The sequence below is a fragment of the Acinonyx jubatus genome, chromosome X, assembly GCF_027475565.1.
Source record: "Acinonyx jubatus isolate Ajub_Pintada_27869175 chromosome X, VMU_Ajub_asm_v1.0, whole genome shotgun sequence".
Taxonomy (NCBI): Eukaryota; Metazoa; Chordata; class Mammalia; order Carnivora; family Felidae; genus Acinonyx; species Acinonyx jubatus.
The window spans coordinates 103,609,196-103,628,769 of NC_069389.1; the positions used below are offsets into that span (position 1 = coordinate 103,609,196).

At 38.4% G+C, this 19,574-nt stretch overlaps 1 protein-coding gene across 2 annotated transcripts in view; it reads right to left on the bottom strand.

Annotated features, from left to right (window-relative positions):
• Positions 1 to 3,897: 3,897 nt before the first annotated feature.
• Positions 3,898 to 19,574, bottom strand: part of SMARCA1 (SWI/SNF related, matrix associated, actin dependent regulator of chromatin, subfamily a, member 1) — a 262,520-nt gene continuing 246,843 nt past the window's right edge. Inside the window, exon 25 of one of the 2 annotated variants that reach the window (XM_053201671.1) lies at positions 3,898 to 4,338. In XM_053201671.1, the coding sequence (XP_053057646.1) occupies positions 4,162 to 4,338 (177 nt within the window). In that variant the 3' untranslated portion in view covers positions 3,898 to 4,161. The remainder of the gene's footprint in view (positions 4,339 to 19,574) is intronic. The other variant, XM_053201672.1, reaches the window with a different exon arrangement.

A 19,574-nucleotide genomic window follows, 5' to 3' on the forward strand; every position in this document is an offset into this window, starting at 1 on the left:
ATTAGCTATTGTTATGTCACATAACTGCTCAAAACCTTCCAAACAATACCCATCATGCTTAAAATAAAAATCACAAGTCTGTACTATAGCTTAAAAGACCCTATGTGAACCACTAGCCTTTACATACTCCCCTGATTTCACTTTCTATCATTCTTTTCCTTGCTCAACTAATTCTATTCACATTGGCCTCCTTGCTGTTACTAGAACACCCTAGATATTTGTAATTTCATTTGTACATTCAACAAATATTCACAGCGACTACTGTGTAACAGGAACTGCTCTAGATACTTAAAATACATAATGAACAAAACAGATGAAAATCCATACCCTTTATAAACAAATCTATGCCTTCCCCACTCCCATCTTTGTCTCCTAAATCCTATTTCCCTAGGTAAATCAAACATAAGTGAACGTTGACCAGGAGAAATGTGGGGCCAGGTAGGGGCAAAAGACAAAAGTGAGAGAGATAAGTGGGAGCCTAGTTTATCATATGAGTGTTAGGTTTCCAAACATTGGTTTATTAAGGAGTCCTGAGACCTCAGGGCCAGCCACCTAATAATATCTCTCAGTCCCAAGCCATACCAATCTGCCCAGTAAGCCGGTCCCATCCTCCCTGGGCAAGGCCCATGCACATAAAATTAATTGCACTCATGTCCCCACATGAAATATTGAAGGACTTCAAACCGACATTGTAAGAAAATGACTTGTTTTGCTAACACAATAAATATGGCATGGTCCAATAGGTCATTGTTTAGGTAGATATTTAGGAGATTATTTTAAAACATATGACTAAATTGTTGAGACATGGATAGTGGATTATTTTTATTAATGCATACTGGAGGGAAGAAAATCCACAATTTTTTTAGTTTGTTACTAAACTAATTTCTGAGTTTCAAGACTTCTTTGTATTCTGTAAGGTGAACAAGAACACAAATTATTAAGCCAGTCCAACAGGAGACTAGAACACTCCTGGCCCTGACCCAAGGACCTCCTGCACACGGCACAGACTTCCCACTCAAGCTCCTCTGCACAGTGCTTAGCCAATTAGCAGAGTGATAAGGCAAAGTGAGGACACTTCATGAAGTCCCTAGGTTTTCAGGGCCTGTGCATGCTACAGGAGACAGGCTGCAGGACCTAACTACCTGAGGTCTCTGGGTGAAAATAAAAGGTTGGACAGCCAACCCAGCACTGACAAACCTGGTTTAAAAAAGCCCTGATGGTCATATGTCCTAATCATTCCTCTCTCTTTCCTTATTTAGCATTGGGCCTAGCTGGCTACTAGGCCTCATCTCCTACCCTAAGGCAGCAGGGAACAAATCGTTTGTGAGTCAAGGTTGCTGTTTACAGGAATCTGGTAGTAAATCTTTCTTTGAAGCAAAAATGACTGCAAAATTCTTCTGCACATCTGCACTAGGTCTATGGATTTTCTGTTTTCCCACTGTGTATATTTTTAATTCTACAGATACCACATGGATACATTCTTGTAAAAATGTAATTGGTACACATAAAGTTAAAGGCCCCCTTGACCACTGCCTCCCTATTCTATTCCCCTATCTAGAGACAACCACTATGATCAATTTGCTCTATATCACTCAAAGCCTTTTCCTATTCATCTTTGTTCTTGTATATATCTTAATTTACAAAGTTGTTTTGAGGGATTTTTCTTTGAAAGAAATAGTGCCAAACTATTATAGTGTATTTTCTGCTTGTTCTATCTCCTTAACAATATGCCTTAGAGATTTTCCCTGTTAGTAGGTACAAAGTTATCATATTCTTTTTAACTGTTACATAATATTCCATAATAAGGTGGTACCATTGTTTATTTAATCAGTTACCTTTGAGGCAGCTCCCATGCTTTCTTTATTTGGGCTACTCTTACAATTTCTGAAAGATGTCTGCTATAGATGGAATGTTTGTGTCCCCCCAAAATTCATATGTTGAAATCCATCTCCCAATGTGGGGCCTTTGCAAGGTGATTAGATCCTGAAGGTAGAGCCTCCATGAATGGAATTAATGCCCTTGTACAAAAGACACCAGAGAGCTCCCTTGTCTCTTAGACCACATGAAGACACAGTGAGAAGACACCTATCTATAAAGTAGGCAGTGGGCCCTCACTAGACACTGAGTCTGCCAGTGCTGGACCTTGGATTTCTCAGCCTCTAGAACTGTGAAAAATAAATATCTGTTGTTTATAAGCCACCCAGTGTATGGTATTCTTTTATAGTAGCCTGGATGGACTAAGACAATGTCCCATTGCAGAAAATAACATATTTTCCTTTGTCGTGTAACCACTTTAAACTTGTTTTATTTTACTTTTCACTTTTCCCCTACTAATTCCCTATTTGGGAGACTGTTGCTTTGCCTTAGACTGAGGAACTATGAAATAGATTGCTCTTATTTTCCCTTTCACCAGAATGGTAAACTTTTTCTATCCCTGCCATAACAATATGATTTATTCACAGCCACTTCTTACTCCATTTCCTGTTTACTCTCCAAAGCCTAAGTCAGTCTATTTCCCCTTCCTGAAGTTTCTAAGACAACTTATTTCCAGAAGCAATTACCTAGAACTTCTAAAAAAATATACCACCTTCCAGGAATGTTATTCAAAATATTTAGCAACCAAATGAACTAGGCACAGACCAATCTTCCTGGATGCCTGAACAGGGCAAACACTACTAGTCTTGGTGTCATGCTGACACCAAATGGCTGAATGCCAGGCTTTCTTGCAACTCCTTTATGAGATTGTCTCCCAAACCATGTCTCTGCCTCCAAATCATATTTTTGTTCCCCAAACTTCACTCATCCATTCGATACACATTTATCAAGATGCTACCGTATTCCTTGTATTTAGGCATTGTATTAGAGTAGGGTTTCTCAACCCCAGAACTATTAATATTTCAGTCAGTATAGTGGTTGTGGGAGACTATCCTGTGCCTTGTAAGATGTTTGGCAAAATTCCTGGCCTCTATCCACTAGATTCCAGGAGCAACTGCCTTCTCCTCAGTCGTGACAACCAAAAATGACTGCAGACATTGCCAAGTGTCCCCTGGGGGTACAGAATCACTCATGGTTGAGAACCATTATATTAGATGTTGAGGAGATATAAGACAAAAAGACAAAAATCTCTGTCCTTGGTTAGATCACAGTCTCATTTAACATTTTATTTAATATACTGGTCAGACAGCCTAAAATGTTTCTGTTGTTAGAGTTATGTGACCTAAATATCCAATATTTATTCAAAGGTCTATAGAAGCAACTTTACATTGGCAGCCATGGCCCAAGGTAAAGTAGTAGTTAATGAAAGAAATGGGTCAATGCTTATGAGCTCCATAAATAGAAATTGCAATCACAATTGTACCTTTTTTAAGGCAATAGCTGAGTCCTGAAGCATTGTGGACAAATGCAACTACATTTCCCCACTGACAGAATTTAATAGCCCAGAATCACTTTTTTATCTCCACTTGGTCCTAAATGGATATAGTCTCCTTAGACTTTAGGTATTGATTAAGAACATGTGTGTAAAGCAACTAGCTCAGTTCTAAGTGCTTGTCGTGGATTATAGCATTCATTCATCACAACAAGCCTATGAGGTAGGTGCTGTTATAATCTCAGTTTTAAAGATGAGGGAATGGAAGTGCAGACAAGTTAAGTAAGTGGCCTAAGGTCATACAACCATTACACAGTAGACCCAGAACCTACATTTTCAACTACTACATGGCACTGCCTCAATAAAGATGAAGAGAAAGAATAATGAGGAAAGGAAAGAGAAAGAGGAATAAAGAATTAAACTTACCCCAGCCTCCTCCCGTGGATTTGAATATGGTCCAAGTAGCAAGAGAAGCAGGTTCTGTATTGCAAATGCTCCAGACCACTTTGGAACTTGATTATGACCACCTCAGCATCAGGTGCCACAGATACAAAGTCAAGAAAAATCCCTGGCAGGTCTTAAAGTTGTGTCCTCAGAGGCAATATGAAGTTGGCAGGAACTACTTGCCTCGCTCAAGATCAGAGAAGCAAGGGAACAAAGTCCAAATTCTTTGACAATGTCTCACTACCCTATTCCCTGCACTATATTCCAAAGAAAAAGAGTTGCTTGCTATGGAAGAGGATACTCTAGGTCAGAAGAGCAGGAGGCCCAGACACTAGAATACCAAATAGCCATTAGTGAGTATATCCACCAAAGGAGTCTTCAGATAGAGGCTCTGAATGGTTCACCACTGAAGATAAGCATCTCCACTGTACTTGAATGTTTCTCTTCTTTTTCTTTTTGCCTCCACAACACAGAATCTTCACTGACTTGATTTTCATTCTTTGCCAAGTCCACCCAAATTCACTGTCCTAGGTAAGTTAAAAGACATATATATACAGTCAGTTTTCCTATAACATGATATATGTATTCTTTAAAAATTGCTGCACTATGCAAAATTACACAATAAAAACCACAGGGCTTATGGGGAAAATGGGACTAGAGGAACAACAATAAAAATATCAGCAACATGTTAAAAACCAGGTAAGAAAGGCAGCACAGTTTTACACATGGTAATGGTTAAGAAATACATAAATACTACAATAAAAATGGCACTTTAACTTGAAAAAACCTAAAGTTTGCTTGTGGATGTGGGCATGGCAGATTATGAGTTATTGTGAAGTGGTGAAAGGAGTGTTATCTGAAATCAGATGAAAAGTTGTAAAACTAAATGTGAATGGCTGTGGCTAGTATATGTTTGACGTGTGTGTTTTGTGTATTACCCTACAGCTCAGTTCAGCTGGGTGCTGTTTTCTGCATTCACCTGGTGTTTCTTACTGATGGAATCATGCTCAAGCAAACACAAAATTCATGTCATGCTCAGATTGTCCACTGATATATCAATCACATTGGAACAAACAGACGTTACAGCAGAACGGACTTACAATTATTTAGCTAGTAAGAAGATGGAAGACAGTGGCAGAATGGAGTATTATCAAGGACAATAAGCATCCAGTTAAAATTCCAAGCTACTTTTCCATGCTACTGTAAACGCATACACCTCCAACTAAAAGAAAATATATTTTTATATTTTCCCTTTTGTTCCAAGATCCTAAGACAAAATACTGTGAGGGTTACAGGTCCTATTTATCTCCTAGTGTGAAGGCACTAACCTGGACCTGCTGCCTTCCCCAAAGAGACAGGACAGGTAAGTAGGAGTCTTTGGAGGATTATCGGATTTAAAAAAATTTTTTTAATGTTTATTTATTTTTGAGAGCCAGAGAGTGACAGAGCATGAGCGGGGGAGGGGCTGAGAGCGAGGGAGTCAGAATCCCAAGCAGGCTCCAGGCTCTGAGCTGTCAGCACAGAGCCCAAAATGGGGCTCGAACTCATGGACCACGAGATCATGACCTGAGCTGAAGTCACATGCTTAACTGACTGAGCCACCCAGGTGCCCCTATCAGACTTTTATAGAACCTTCACCTCAACCAGTACTTAACAGGCACAACTGAACTAAATAGAGACAGAAACAGCCCCCAGTGTCCATTTTTAATTATTTCCCTTGATTTTGTGCTTTTGCATATCTGATTCCCTCCTCCTAGAATATTTCCCCTTGTAATCGTTTTCAAAATATGTCCACAAATTTTTGATACTTCCCCACTTGAGGATGTGAAGTCTAATTCCTCTCCCCTTGAGTATGATCTGGACTTAATGACTCACTTCTAACAAACAAATAAAGAGATGGTATGTCACTTCTGATATTAGGTTATAAAAAATACTGTGGGTTCCATCTTGATTTTCTGACCCTCCCCTTGGGATCATTTGCTGTGAGGAAAGCCAGCTGCCATGCTTTAATTTTCCCTAGAGAGAGGGCCATTTGGCAAGGAAAAAAACAGCCCACAAGAAACTGAGGCCTGCCAACAGTCATGTGAGTAAGCTTGGAAGCAGATTCTGCAATCCCAGCTGGGCCTTGAGATGACTACACCTTGGCTGACAGTTTAATTGCAACCTCTTGACAGACTGAGCCAGATCCATTCATTTAAGCCACTCCCAGATTCTTGACTCTGAAATACTGTGTGAAATATTAATATTTGTTGTTTTAAACAGCTATGTTTGGGATAACTAATTAATGATAGCTATCTATTATCAATAGATAACTAATACAACTCTTCCCCACTTGGTTCATTTTCATTTGTTCTTCAAGCAGCAACTGAAGTGTAACCTAGTCCATGAAATCATCCTGACGACGTTCTGCTACAGAGCCCACTCAGTAATCTTTTTCAAGTCTTACTTATTATATATTTTCAGTCTTTAAACTTCCATCTGGTTAGTGTTTATATTTTTTATTTCTTTGCTGAGGCTTTCTATTTTTCTATTTTTTTCAAGGATTTTGCCCTTGTTAGTGTATTTTTATAATAGCTTTGCTTTAATTTTTTCTGATAATTCCAACATCTGTCATCAAGGATGGCATCTGTTGATTGTCTTTTCTCATGTGAGTTAAGACTTTAATTCTTCATTTGCCTAATAATTTTGGATTGTATCCTGGATAATTTAGATGTTGCCTTATCAGGTCTTGGAAATTGTTTAAATCCTATGAAGAATGTTGATACTGATGTTTTTGTTTTAGCAGGCAGTCAACCTGGTTAGGTTCAAGTGAAAGTTCTGATCCAACATCTGTGGGTTGTGGTTCCAAAGTTTATTCCATTTTCAAAGCCTTTACAGCACTATCCAGGTATGTTTCACATGTTCACCATTAAGTGAATAGTCTGAGACCTGGGTGGTGGTCTATCTGTTCAGTTCTTAAAGAGTTTAGTCTGCTAAATAGGACCTAATCCACACATGTTCACTCAGGGATGAGCTCTGTAGTTCATAAACAACTTTATAAGGTCACTTTCCCAAGCTTCTCCTTTTCTATGATCTCCTCGGCACTTTTCAGAACACTGAGGCTATTTTTGTGTAGTCCTCTGGCCAGAAAGCTAAGGCTTTAGTTACCCTACTCTACAATGCACTTTTGCAATTGTACCCTTGTTTGGGTCCAAGCAATAGGAGACAGAGAGAGGAAAAAAAGCAATGGAAGTTAGCCCAACCCTCTGTGAACCACAGATCCAACAAAAAGGGAGGAAAATTCCCTATCCTCAAAGTTTTAGCCCCTACAGGCTCCAATTATCAGCTGCTGCCACTATTGACACAGAATGGGAGCCAGAACACAAGAAAACAGAAAAGAGTAGAAAAAAAGGAGGACTTCCACACTAAGTGTTAGGATTTCCCTTCTCCATTATTTTTTTTTTAATTTTATTTATTTTGAGAGAGAGAGCATGCACAGGGGAGGGGCAGAGATAGAGGGAGAGAGAGAATCCTAACAGTGAAGAGCCTGATGCAGGGCTCAAACTCAAAAATTGTGAGATCACGACCTGAGCTGAAATCAAGAGTTGGACGCTTAACTGACTGAGCCACCCAGGTGCCATCCCCTTTTCCATTCTTGAGCCAGAATTAGATTGCTTCTCCTAGATCTCTCTCTGTCTGCTCCCTGATGGCTGCTTAACAGGATTCTAGTGTGCTGAGTTCAGGCCAGGGTATAGCAGAATTTTTAAATGGCATACTTATCACCAGTTCAGTTAATACTTTGATTTCTGTTTTTCTCCCCCAATCTGCTACTATTTACCTTTCATACTGTTCAATGATCCATTCATTCTGTTCAGATTTTACAGCTATAATACAATGGTGAAGACAAGGTAGAGTATGCTTATTTCATCTAACCCATAACTGGAATCCCATGATACTATATTATAATTACCTAATCTTGTTTTTCTGTTTCTCCCTCCAAGCTCCTTAGAACAGAGATTTTGTATATCACCCCATAACTAGAACATAGCCTGAAATAACATTGGTGATTAATAAATTTTTCAGTAATCACTGAATGATTGAAGGCCCAATCCCAGAAAAGTACCCATTCCTAGAGTCCAAAAGCAAGGACACCAGCTTGGCAGCATAAGCATGGAGCAGAGCTTGTACCAGTGACAAAGAATTACAGTGCCTTTTTTAGTAGTGTAAGTCATTTCCACAGAGGGCCTCTTATGGCAATGCTCCCATCTTTGCCATCTAATCCATTATTACTTGCAGGACAGAGGTTTCACATGTAGTAGTAAAGGGATGGGTATATATATATAAATGACCATCAATCAAAACATTTCAATGAACAAACCAACTTGTTCTATGCTAGGCACAGGAAGAATAGAAAAGGAGGAGGAATTGCCCCTACTTCTCAAGGAACTTACAGTTACAATACAGTTACAAAGACTCATATGGAAAAACAAAAAAAAATCAAGACATGACATCAGAAAATATGTAATTGTGAAGAGCACTGTAGTAGTTCAAAGGAGGTGCAGATCAGTGCACACTGGCTCAGCTACAGCAGAGGAAGAGGCAGGACTTGAGACTAGTCTTCAACTATGGATTAGAGTGTAGTAAGTGGAGGGTTTTTTAGAAATATTAAGCAACACAAGCAAAGATATGAATATGGGGAAGGGCATGAAAAATAGATGGGCCTGACTAGACAAAAGATTATATTTGATGAACCATAAGAAGACTCAGTGGTCTATACTTATTGCTACATTCTGGCCATGGTGTCAAATAATATTAAAATCCCAGGGCTAAGAGGGATCTTCACCTATTCAACCCCATCCAATGCCTAAGACTCTTATTGTTTTGTGCATCCAATTCCCCTCACCCTTCTCCTAATACACACACACACACACACACACACACACACACACACACACCACTCTCTTTCTGACCACATTGGTCCATTTAGAATCAGTGTATCTCTTTTGAGAAGTATCAGAAAATATTTTCTATCTCTACTGGGGTTGCCAGGACGTCACATGGAGAGAGCCTAAATGCAGAATAAAGGAAAGCAAAGACAAACAGGGCCCCCTCCAAAAAATGGCAAGAAAGAGTCTGATGATATCAATTGATCCCTTGAACCAGCCCTCCCTGAAATCACTTCCCTATTATATCACACAATAGACTCTATTTTTAAGCTTTTTGAATTGGGTTTCTGCTCATGTGCCACAAAAAGAGTCTTGACTAACACAAGCCTTCTCCACACTCTGTTCACCAACTGGTTAAGCAGCCCAATGGTTTGGAGTCTTCAGATTGTAGGGCAAACATTTCTTTTTGAGGCAGCCTATAACATCTTTAGACAGCCCTCTTAAAATATTACTCCTTTTATTGAATTAAAATTTGCCTTCCTGTTACTTCATCTTCTTGGTTCTAGTACTCATCTCTGGAACCAAATAGAACAAGGGTAATCCCTCTGGCACACTCCTTTGAGGACAGCTTTTGTGTCTTCCTTGAGATTGCTCACACTCAGTTCCTTCAACAGTTCCTCATGGCATAGTTTGTATGACTGCAGGTACTCTTACCAGTTTGGTCACACTGCTCTGAATGGGTTCCAGTTTGTAAAAGGTATTGTCCAAGACTAAGTGAAACATTCTAATTTGATGAATACACATTACAATGGGATTATCGATTCTCCCACATTCTATCATCATAGTGGTTCTCAACTTTGGTTTCCCATTTGAATCACCTGGGGAGCTTTAAACCTACTTATTTCTAGGCCCTACCACCACAGATTCCTATGCAGTTGATCTGGATTGCAACCTGGGAAGCCAAGTGTGTGAACCACCATATTAAGGTGTCATGAAAAAAATGCATAGACATGGGCAAAATAAGTGAAAAGGGTTAAATGGTACAAACTTCTAGTTATAAAATAAATAAGTCACAGGGATAAAAAGTACAACATAGGAAATACAGTAAAAAATATTGTAATAACTTGCATGGCAACAGATGGTAACTACATTTATTGTGGTGAATGAGTAATGTATAAAATTCTAACTATATATTAGTTATAGAATGTACTAATATTAATATATTAGTATTAGTATAATATTTTATATATAGAATTATTGAATCACTATGAATCACTATCACTTCAAACTAATATAACACTGTATGTCAACTATACTTAAATAAAAAACAGAATAAGACATTTGAAACAAACAAGCATATAGACACATCTCACAGCTAACTTACATTTGAGCTCATTGAACATTAAAGCCCCTAAGACTTTTTAATACAAGCTCTGCTAAGCCACATTCCATATTTGGGTAATCAGTTTCTTGGACTTTCCCCATAGTCTTTTGTGCTACATTTTTAAATTTCATCTTGCAGATTCAGCCCATCTACCAAATATGTCAAAATTTGCAGAATCATAATTCTGGCTTCCATTGTGTATACTATGCCTTTGTAAATCTTATGAGCCTGTTTTTTTATAACTTCAACCAAGTCATGAATAAAAATGTTTAATAGGACAAGGTTAAGGAGAGTACTCTATAACTTATTACTAGAAATCATCATATTAAGTGTCCAAATCTGTACCCATACCTTTTTGTTATATTACTTCAACAAACTATACTAATTGACATAACTGTATGAATGAGACCACAGATCTTCATACTTTCCACAAATACATCATGAGAAATCTTGCTAAATGCCTGGATTACAGCCACATATATATTGTAGGCTACATTCTCCAGAGCCATCACTCAACTAATTAAATAAGCAAATGAAATTTGTATTATATGACTTCTCAGCAAATCCATGTTGACTCCTACTGATCAGAGCTAACTCTTCTTAGGATTATAAACTATCTTCTAATTGCAATCTCTAGAATTATTGTCTAAGATTGACATAAAGTTTGCCAGCCTGTGTTTCATACAATCAATCCATCATTACTTCCTTTCCAAAACCTACAATTTCATTTGGCCATTTCATGTCTTCCTGAAAATTGGTCCAGCTTCTTCAAGTTTTATTATCTGCAGAAGAATCCAGAAATTAATGTCTATGATTATGTCTGATGTGTGACTTTCACAGAGAGCCCGAGACACTGAAGTAACCAGCCTCTCCTTCAGTCCAACTTTCTGCTGCAAAATTGAGTACTACAGACATTAGAAATCATCAAAACACCCCATTAGGGAACCAAAGAAAGGCACCTTCCCCATATTATCTCAATAGTCTTTTCCTTCTTTGTTCATTATATTCACTATCATTGTGTTTCTCCAGTAGGGGTTGCCAAAGTGTGTGTGTTGGCAGGGGGCTGATTTCTATGTCATCAACTTTTATCTATGGCTGTACTGTAACTTTGAGAGTTTTGCTGCTTTATCATTCTCTTTGAGCTGGGAGCAAAGAGAGAACCCACATTATTATTTAGTAGAAGCTGCGATTGAAGAGTCTGGGCAGCAAGCAGAATAAGGAGCAGCAGAATATTCCTTTGTTCTCACACAGCTGCTTGCCTTTTACCTCTATATTTTATATGCTTAGATCTTACCTGTCAAATGCTTTCATGTCTCTCTTCCTCCCTCTCTCATGTTCCCTCTTTCCTTTCCTCCACCTTCTGTTTCTCAAATACATTGCTATATTATGTTCTCATTGCAAGGCTGGGCCTCTCAAGTTGATCTGAATTCATTATTTTTGCCAGTTTTATCCCAATTTGATGGAATTTCTTGATCACACATTGAAAGGCAGCTAAGATGAAAAGAGGCACTCTCATGAGCATAACTGGTCCTAACAGAACTGGTCAACAAGCAAAGTCTTAGATGTCACTGTCCTCAGCTCATGCTACCAGGCATGGGAAAGGGAGGGCATATTAGAGGAAATACACACTTTTCCCCTGAATCTCGTTTTGCAGGTCAAGTGCTGACCTAGGAGTTATGCCTCCTTTGATACATTTTCTGCAGTTCTTGGGAAGGAGGCTCTGGTGTAGAAGTATGAGCACTGGCCTTGGTTACCTCAGCTCCATCACTGATTTATGTGTGTCTTGGTATACCCATTCAACTTTTCTAAACCTATTATTTTATCCCTGGGTTGGGATAATAACAATAACAACACCAACAATAATAACAACAATAATATTGATCCCTATGAGATTGATAGGAGGATTTGAGTGACATGAAAGAATTCTATAAGCTTTGATCTTCATGAACTAAGAAGAGTGGGTTACTGAGTCTCAAGGCCCTCATATGAGCTATGTGTATATAAAATATTATCAATTATAATAATGATAGTTAAAATGTATGAGTGTATCTGACAGCCCCTCTTCTAAGCACTACACACACACATACACATACACATACACACACGTGTGTACATGTGTAACCACATACATAAAAACTAGGGTTCTTCCAGACACCATGCCACCTACCTGTGCCATCTCAGCTCACACAACAGAGGCACCGTGGTGCACAAAAAAAGAGCACAAAGTAAGGCATCAGGAGTTCTGAGCTATAACACTCAATAAACCATGAATTCACTCTGCAGACTTAAGCAAGTCACCCCCACCAGTGATAAACTAGACAATGCCTACAAACCCTTCCTCTTATATGCTAAGACTAATAGTAAAGGGGACACAGCACTAATGGCAATGCAGGAAGAATCCCTGTTTCAGTGCCTCATTGTGCATACTGGTGGGGAAGGATTAGTTCTCACACCAATTACCAGGGCTGTCCCAGCCTTTATGTTCAGCCAGCACAGTATGCTGGTGTCTCTCCTGATGAGGATGGAAAGGATGATGAAGATGAGTATCAGCTGTTTTGTGAAGTTTGGAGTCTTAGTGCCTTCAAAGGAATGGCAGGAGATGACCCTGGCCTTGATTCCAACAGAATTCCTCTTGCTACTTTTATCCAGATTCAAACCCACCTTAATCCTTATCCCATCAAATACCTTATAAAAGGTCTCAAATGCCAGTCTCCAACCCCAGAACCCAAGCAGTCCAGGCACCATCACCAAGAGCAATGGCAACTTCTACTTCTGCTCAACCACTGCTGCAAAAGGCTAACAAGGGAAGGCTACACTTCATCGTAACCCTAAGAAGAGTCTCTATCTTTCTCTAAGAAGGCTCCAAAGGATAAATATTTTCTAAGTGGCCACCCAGGTGGTACGAGAAAGCCTCTTACTCAAATTGCTCTTTTCCATAACCTAATGCCTTTATGCATGAAATTCCACTGTATATCATTTCTTTGAGAGAAGCATGCTGTTAATATGCCTATAATATATGAGAAAGGTAACACATTAATCCATTAACACATTAACCTATACTTTATCAGGTAAATTTGACATACAACAGGTCCCAAAGGGATTGGGATACAAGACAAGGAATTCCTGATAATAATGATTATGAAGAATATAAAGAGATCTCCAGAGATAGAGGACACTCCTTGAATTGCAAGCATGGCCAGAAATCCATGACAGGATGTGGAATATGAGAAAGGGCGGGCATATTAGAGGAAACACATACTTTTCTAACAATAAAATCTCATTTTTAAAAAAATGTTTCTTTGCTTATTTATTTTTGACAGAGACAAAGTGTGAGCAGAAGAGGGGCTGAGAGAGGGGGAGATACAGAATCCAAAGCAGGCTCCAGGCTCTGAGCTGCTAGCACAGGGCCCTACACGGGGCTCGAACTCACAAACGTTGAGATCATGACCCGAGCTGAAGTCGGATGCTGAACTGACTGAGCCACCTAGGCACCCCTTCATTTTCTACTTATAAATCTCAGCACTGGTAAATAGAAGGGTAGAGATCCTTGCCAGTTTCAAACAGATAAAGCAAGACCATAACACATGAATTTGACTAAGATAACTGACTTTATCAGGAGGTGCAATTGAATCAGTGAAGGATACACAAATTCAAGTCCCTCCCGTTCTCTGAACCTCATTTTCACCATATACAAAATGAGGAGTTTGGATAACCCAAGCCTAAAATCTCATCTAACTCTAACATCCTATAATTAAATTCTCAAGAACTTGCCGGTATACTATTAAAGCAAACAGAAGAGATTCAGGATCCATTGGTACTTGTACTTTGAGACAGATTATTTTTTCAGTCAATATTTATTGAATGCTTAATATATGCCAGGACTATGTTAGGCACTACACAAGGCCCTTCACAGGCATCATCTCATTTAATCTCCCCAATACCTTAGGAGACAAACACTATTATTAGTCCTATAATGAAACTGAGACTCAGAGAGGTTAAATGAATTTTGTAAGATCACACAGTTGGTAAATGATAGAATTCAAACCCAGGATTATTTGATTCCATATCCTGACACTAGCCACTCTTTAGCAAAATTATGATAGAACACATATCACCATACCCTTAGAATGACCAAGCATAAGCAAAATGAAGAAAATGGCTGTGTGATGCCATGGAAAACATAAGCTTTGGATTCAGACAGATGTGGCTGTAACTTCTGACTCTGTTAATTTACTTACTCTAAGCTTAGGTTTCCTTATCTTTAAAATGAGAATAAAAGGGTTGATATCAGAACCAAATCTCAATGAATAACATAAAAATGTAAAGCACTTGGTACATGGTAAATAATAAGAGAATTCTTTCCCACTGTAAAGCCTTACCAATTAAGTTTATGAACCAAAGGAAGGATGCAAGCATAATTATACTCTTTCCCAGGTTCTACAGGTTGTGTGGTTCTAAAATACCACCAAGAATGAGGTAGAAAACCTGCCTTAATTTGCAAAACAACTTAGGGCCCATGCATCTGATAGAAAGCAGCTAGGCTAGGCATCTATTCTTTAGTCTCTAAGCTACATACTCATTCTGCATTTGAGTAACTAGTGGGGATGAACTCTAAGAAGCCAAAAGCAATGTAACACCAAGGGCAGCATGCCACTGCTTCAGCTCTTCCAAGCTAACTCACTTTGATACCTAAATTTCTGTTGTTAAAGAAATAGGATTCTCTGAGTCCTAGGCAGATTGTGAGTGTAGTTAGGATGATCCTACCCAGGTGGTGGAAAAAAGGTACAGAGAGGAGAGTGAGATTATTGAGCCCAGGCTGTGGCAGGAGCCAGAGGTAGTGATATAGAGTTACAGTACCCCATATTCCTGAAAACTCCCTTTCCTAAGGCATATAAAGAATAGAACACTGGTGGTGAATACTACTAGCTCCTAGCTTGCTGAACATACTCAGAGTAAATAACAAGAATCTTTAATCTTTACTGAGTTCCTGAAGCTCAGAACAATGTCATGAGGGAGACTGGGAAGAAATTATAACCTTACTTCACATATGAGGAATCTAAGACTCAGAGACAATATGTAAGTTACCCTCAGTCCTCAGACATTAAAGGATAGAAATAGTATTCAACCCCAAATATGTTTAGATACCCTTGTAGAGTTCATCACATGGGAAGAAAGAGAGTCATGAGGAATGAACCAGCATACAACCCTATAATCTGAGGCTTCTTGTTAGCAGAAGCTATGCAGAGAGACCTATAGGGATGCTGATGCTGCATTTACAAATGGGACCAAGAATAACAAATCCAGTTTAGGGAAGTAGGAACTTTGATGCTTACGCTACAAGTCTCCACTATGCTCTGATGCCCCAAATAAAACTAGCAGAATTTTGCAGAACTAGCAGAGCTGGTGATAAACAGAAGAAAATTTCATTCCTTTGTAAGAACTCTTCTAGGAGGAAAAACAGGCGTGGAAATAGTAAACAGTGAAGAAAGCAGAGATTACAATATACTTAGGCTTTAGAATTTAAATAAAAATCCTACGTTCATTTACATTTCACATGGAAACATAAGATGGTCTCAACCAAATATTTATATGGTCATAAGAGGTCTGTCAGTTGCCACAATAATGCTGCATAGCAAACCACCCCTAAACTCAGAAATGTGAAACAACAGACATTTATTTTTACCCACATGTCACTCACCTAGGTTAGGCCTACGTGGGCTTGGCACCAGACTTTGGGATGGATCCAGGTATGCTCCACATATCTCTCATTTTCCCTGGAACAGCGGGATCCGTGGGTCATGTTCACTTCATGGTAATGGCAGAAGGGCAAAAGATAAGTCTAACAACAAAATATATTCTATGCCTCTGCCCTTGTCATGTCTCCTTAGCCAGATGACTAAGCACAAAGTCAAAGGGTGATGGACCATACTCCAACCATTACTAGGCCAAAGCAAATCACAAGGCCAAGCTCAATATTAAAATGCTATGGAGGTATATTCCTCCCACAGAGATTGAGGAGTAAGGTCAAGGGAGTGAACAATAAATGTAACACAGTCAATAAAAGTTTTAGATGTGGGGCAGCATTTATTTAACTTAAAAAGGCAACACAGCATCCTGATGAAAAGCTTAGGCTGTGACATTAGGCATACTTGAATTGAAATCCCACTTTTCCACTTAGTATACTAGCTTTTTGCACCCAATCACCATCTTTTATGTGCCAATATGGGGAATAGGGGGAGAGGAGGCAATCAAAATTAGGAGAATGTTTGTTGTACTTAAGGTATCACCCCAATAAAATGTTAAAATTGCTGTAACCAAGAAGAAAAAAATGTTTATGTGTCCAAGGGTTCCAGTTAATTAAGAGGTGCCTGGCTGCCTCAGTTGGTAGAGCATTGCCACTATTTATTTCAGGATCATGAATTCAAGCCTCACATTAGGGGTAGAATTTACTTTTAAAAATGTAGAATCATCCGATATTATTAGGGGGTCTGGCTGGTTCAGTCAGTAGAGCATGTGACTCTTGATCTCAGGTTTGTAAGTTCAAGTCCCATGTTGGGTGTAGAGATTTACTTAAAAATAAAATCTTAAAAAAATGTTTTTAAAAAGGTCCCAATTAATTAAGTCTTAACTGTTTTAGTTTTTACTTTGCTTTGATTTCAAAGAGAAAATGAATCATTTCCTGCAACAAACCAAAATTACTCTAGGGGCGCCTGGGTGGCTCAGTCAGTTAAGCAATCAACTCTTGGATTTGGCTCAGGTCATGATCTCATGGTTCATGAGCTCAAGCCCTGCATCTGGCTCCATACTAACAGTGTGGAGCCTGCTTGGGATAGACTACTATCCATATTCTAGTCTGGCCACTGGGTGTCACACAGGCAGGAAATATTCAAATAGCACTGCAAAAGTTTGTTTGTTTGTTTGTTTGTTTGTTTTAAGCAGGCTTTACACCCAGAACAGAGCCCAACATGGGGCTTGAACTCAAGACCATGAGATCAAAACCTGAGCTGAGATCAAGGGTCATATGATTAACCAACTGAGCCACCCAGGCACCCCATCACTACAAAAGTTTTAAAAACTAAACTGATATAGGAACTTCAGCCCACAGAAGGAGTGTTGGAAATTGTGGTCTTAACTAAACCAGATTATCTGATTAAAAATGAAAATATCAACATGCTCAACAGTATTTAAGCAAGTCCTAGGGTCTCAAAAATGTAATATTCAAAATGTCCATGATACAATCCAAAATTACTAGACATACAAATGACCACAAAATCTTGACTTACATAGGAAAAGATAATCAAGAGGTCAGTCATGGAATGACACAGATGTTGGGATTATCTGATAAAGTCTTTAATTCAGCTATTATAAAAATGCTCAAGTGAAAATAATGAACACTTTTTAAATTTGTTTAATGTTTATTTAGTTTTGAGAGAGAGAGAGGCAGAGCTTGACTGAGGGAGGAGCAGAGAGAGAGAAGGAGACACATAATTGAAAGCAGGCTCCAGGCTCTGAGCCATCAGCACAGAGCAAGACATGGGGCTCGAACTCATGAACCATGAGATCATGACCTGAGCCAAAGTGAGACGTTCAAATGACTGAGCCACACAGGTGTCCCAATAATGAATACTCTTGAAACAAATAGTAAAAACCAACATTATCTGTAAAGAAAAAAAGATGTATAAAAGAATCAAGTGAAAATATTAAAATCAAAAAATAACTTAAGGACTCATTAAATAGTCTCATTAAGTAGACAGGACAGAGGAAAGAATCTGTGAATTTGAAATAGAATCAAAAAATATTACCCATGCTGAAATGTAGAAACAAACAAACAAGGTTCAAAAAAAAATGAACAGAGTCTCAGAGAACTGTGGAGCAACAACAAAAGATTTAACAATAGTGTCCTCAGAGTCTTAAAAGGAGAAGAAAAATAATGTAGTGCTGAAAAAATATTTGAAGAAATAATAGCTGAAAACATCTCAAGCTTAGCAAAAGAAAAAACCCTACAGATTCAAGAAGCTGAGGGAACCTCAAATTGGATAAACCTAATAAAATGAATGAAATGAAATGAATGTCAAGATCATGCATCATGGTTGAACTTCTAAAAAATAAAGACAAAGAAAAAAATCCTGAAAGCAACCAGAGAGAAATAGGGATGGGGGAGTGTTACAAAGGACTGTAGGTTTTTCATTAAAGACCATGAAGGGCAAGGAAGTTGCATGATATTTTTAAAGAAAAGAAATATTATCCCAGAATTCTATGTCCAGTGAAAACATCCTTCAGGAGTGAAAGTAAAATAAAATCATTTTCAAACAAAAGAATCTAAATTCATAAACAGTTTACTTGTTCTTAATCGCAAAAGGAAATTCTTCAGATAGAAAGGAAATAATACCAAGAGAAAACTTGGAACTTCAGGAATAAAGGAGCATAAAAAGAACTGTATCTGAATAAGTATAATAGAAATGAGCAGAAGAAATATTTGAAGTAATGGCTGATATTTTCCCAAAATGAATGTTTGACCCCAAGCCATAGATACAAGAAGCCCAGAAAATACCAAATATAACAAATACCATAAAATCTACAACTCAGTGGGACTGCAAGCTGGTGCAGCCACTCTGGAAAACAGTATGGAGATTCCTCAAAAAATTAAAAATAGAACTACCCTATGACCCAGCAACTGCACTACTATGTATTTATCCAAGGGATACAGGTGTGCTGTTTTTAAGGGACACATGCACCCCAATATTTATAGCAGCACTATCAACAATAGCCAAAGTATGGAAAGAACCCAAATGTCCATCGATGGATGAATGGATAAAGAAGAAGTGGTATATATATACAATGGAGTATTACTTGGCAATAAAAAGGAATGAAATCTTGCCATTTGCAACTGCATGGATGGAACCAGAGGGTATTATGCTAAGCGAAATTAGTCAGAGAAAGACACATATCATGTGACTTCACTCATATGAGGACTTTAAGAGACAAAACAGATGAACATAAGGGAAGGGAAACAAAAATAATATAAAAACAGGGAGGAGGACAAAACATGAGACTCTTAAATATGGAGAACAAGCAGAGGGTTACTGGACGGAGTGTGGGAGGGGAATGGGTTAAATGGGAATGGGTAAGGGGCACTAAGGAATCTACTCCTGAAATCATTGTTGCACTATATGCTAACTAATTTGGATGTAAATTAAATTTTTTTTTTTAAATCTACAACTCAGTACATCATATTCAAACTGAAGAAAACCTAAAGACTATAGGAAAATTTTGAAGGAAATCAGAGGGGAAAACCCACCTTACTTACAGAAGAACAAGGGTAAGAATTACATTGGACTTCTCAGAAACCATGTAAACTGAAATATTTAAAGTGTTGAAAGAAAGAAAAACACCACCCAGAGTACTATATTCAGCAAAATTATATTTCAAAAGACCTTCAGGCAAAAACTGAAGGAATGTGTTCCCAGTAGACCTGCCTTACAAGAAATGCTAAAGAAGTTCTTTAGCAAGGAGG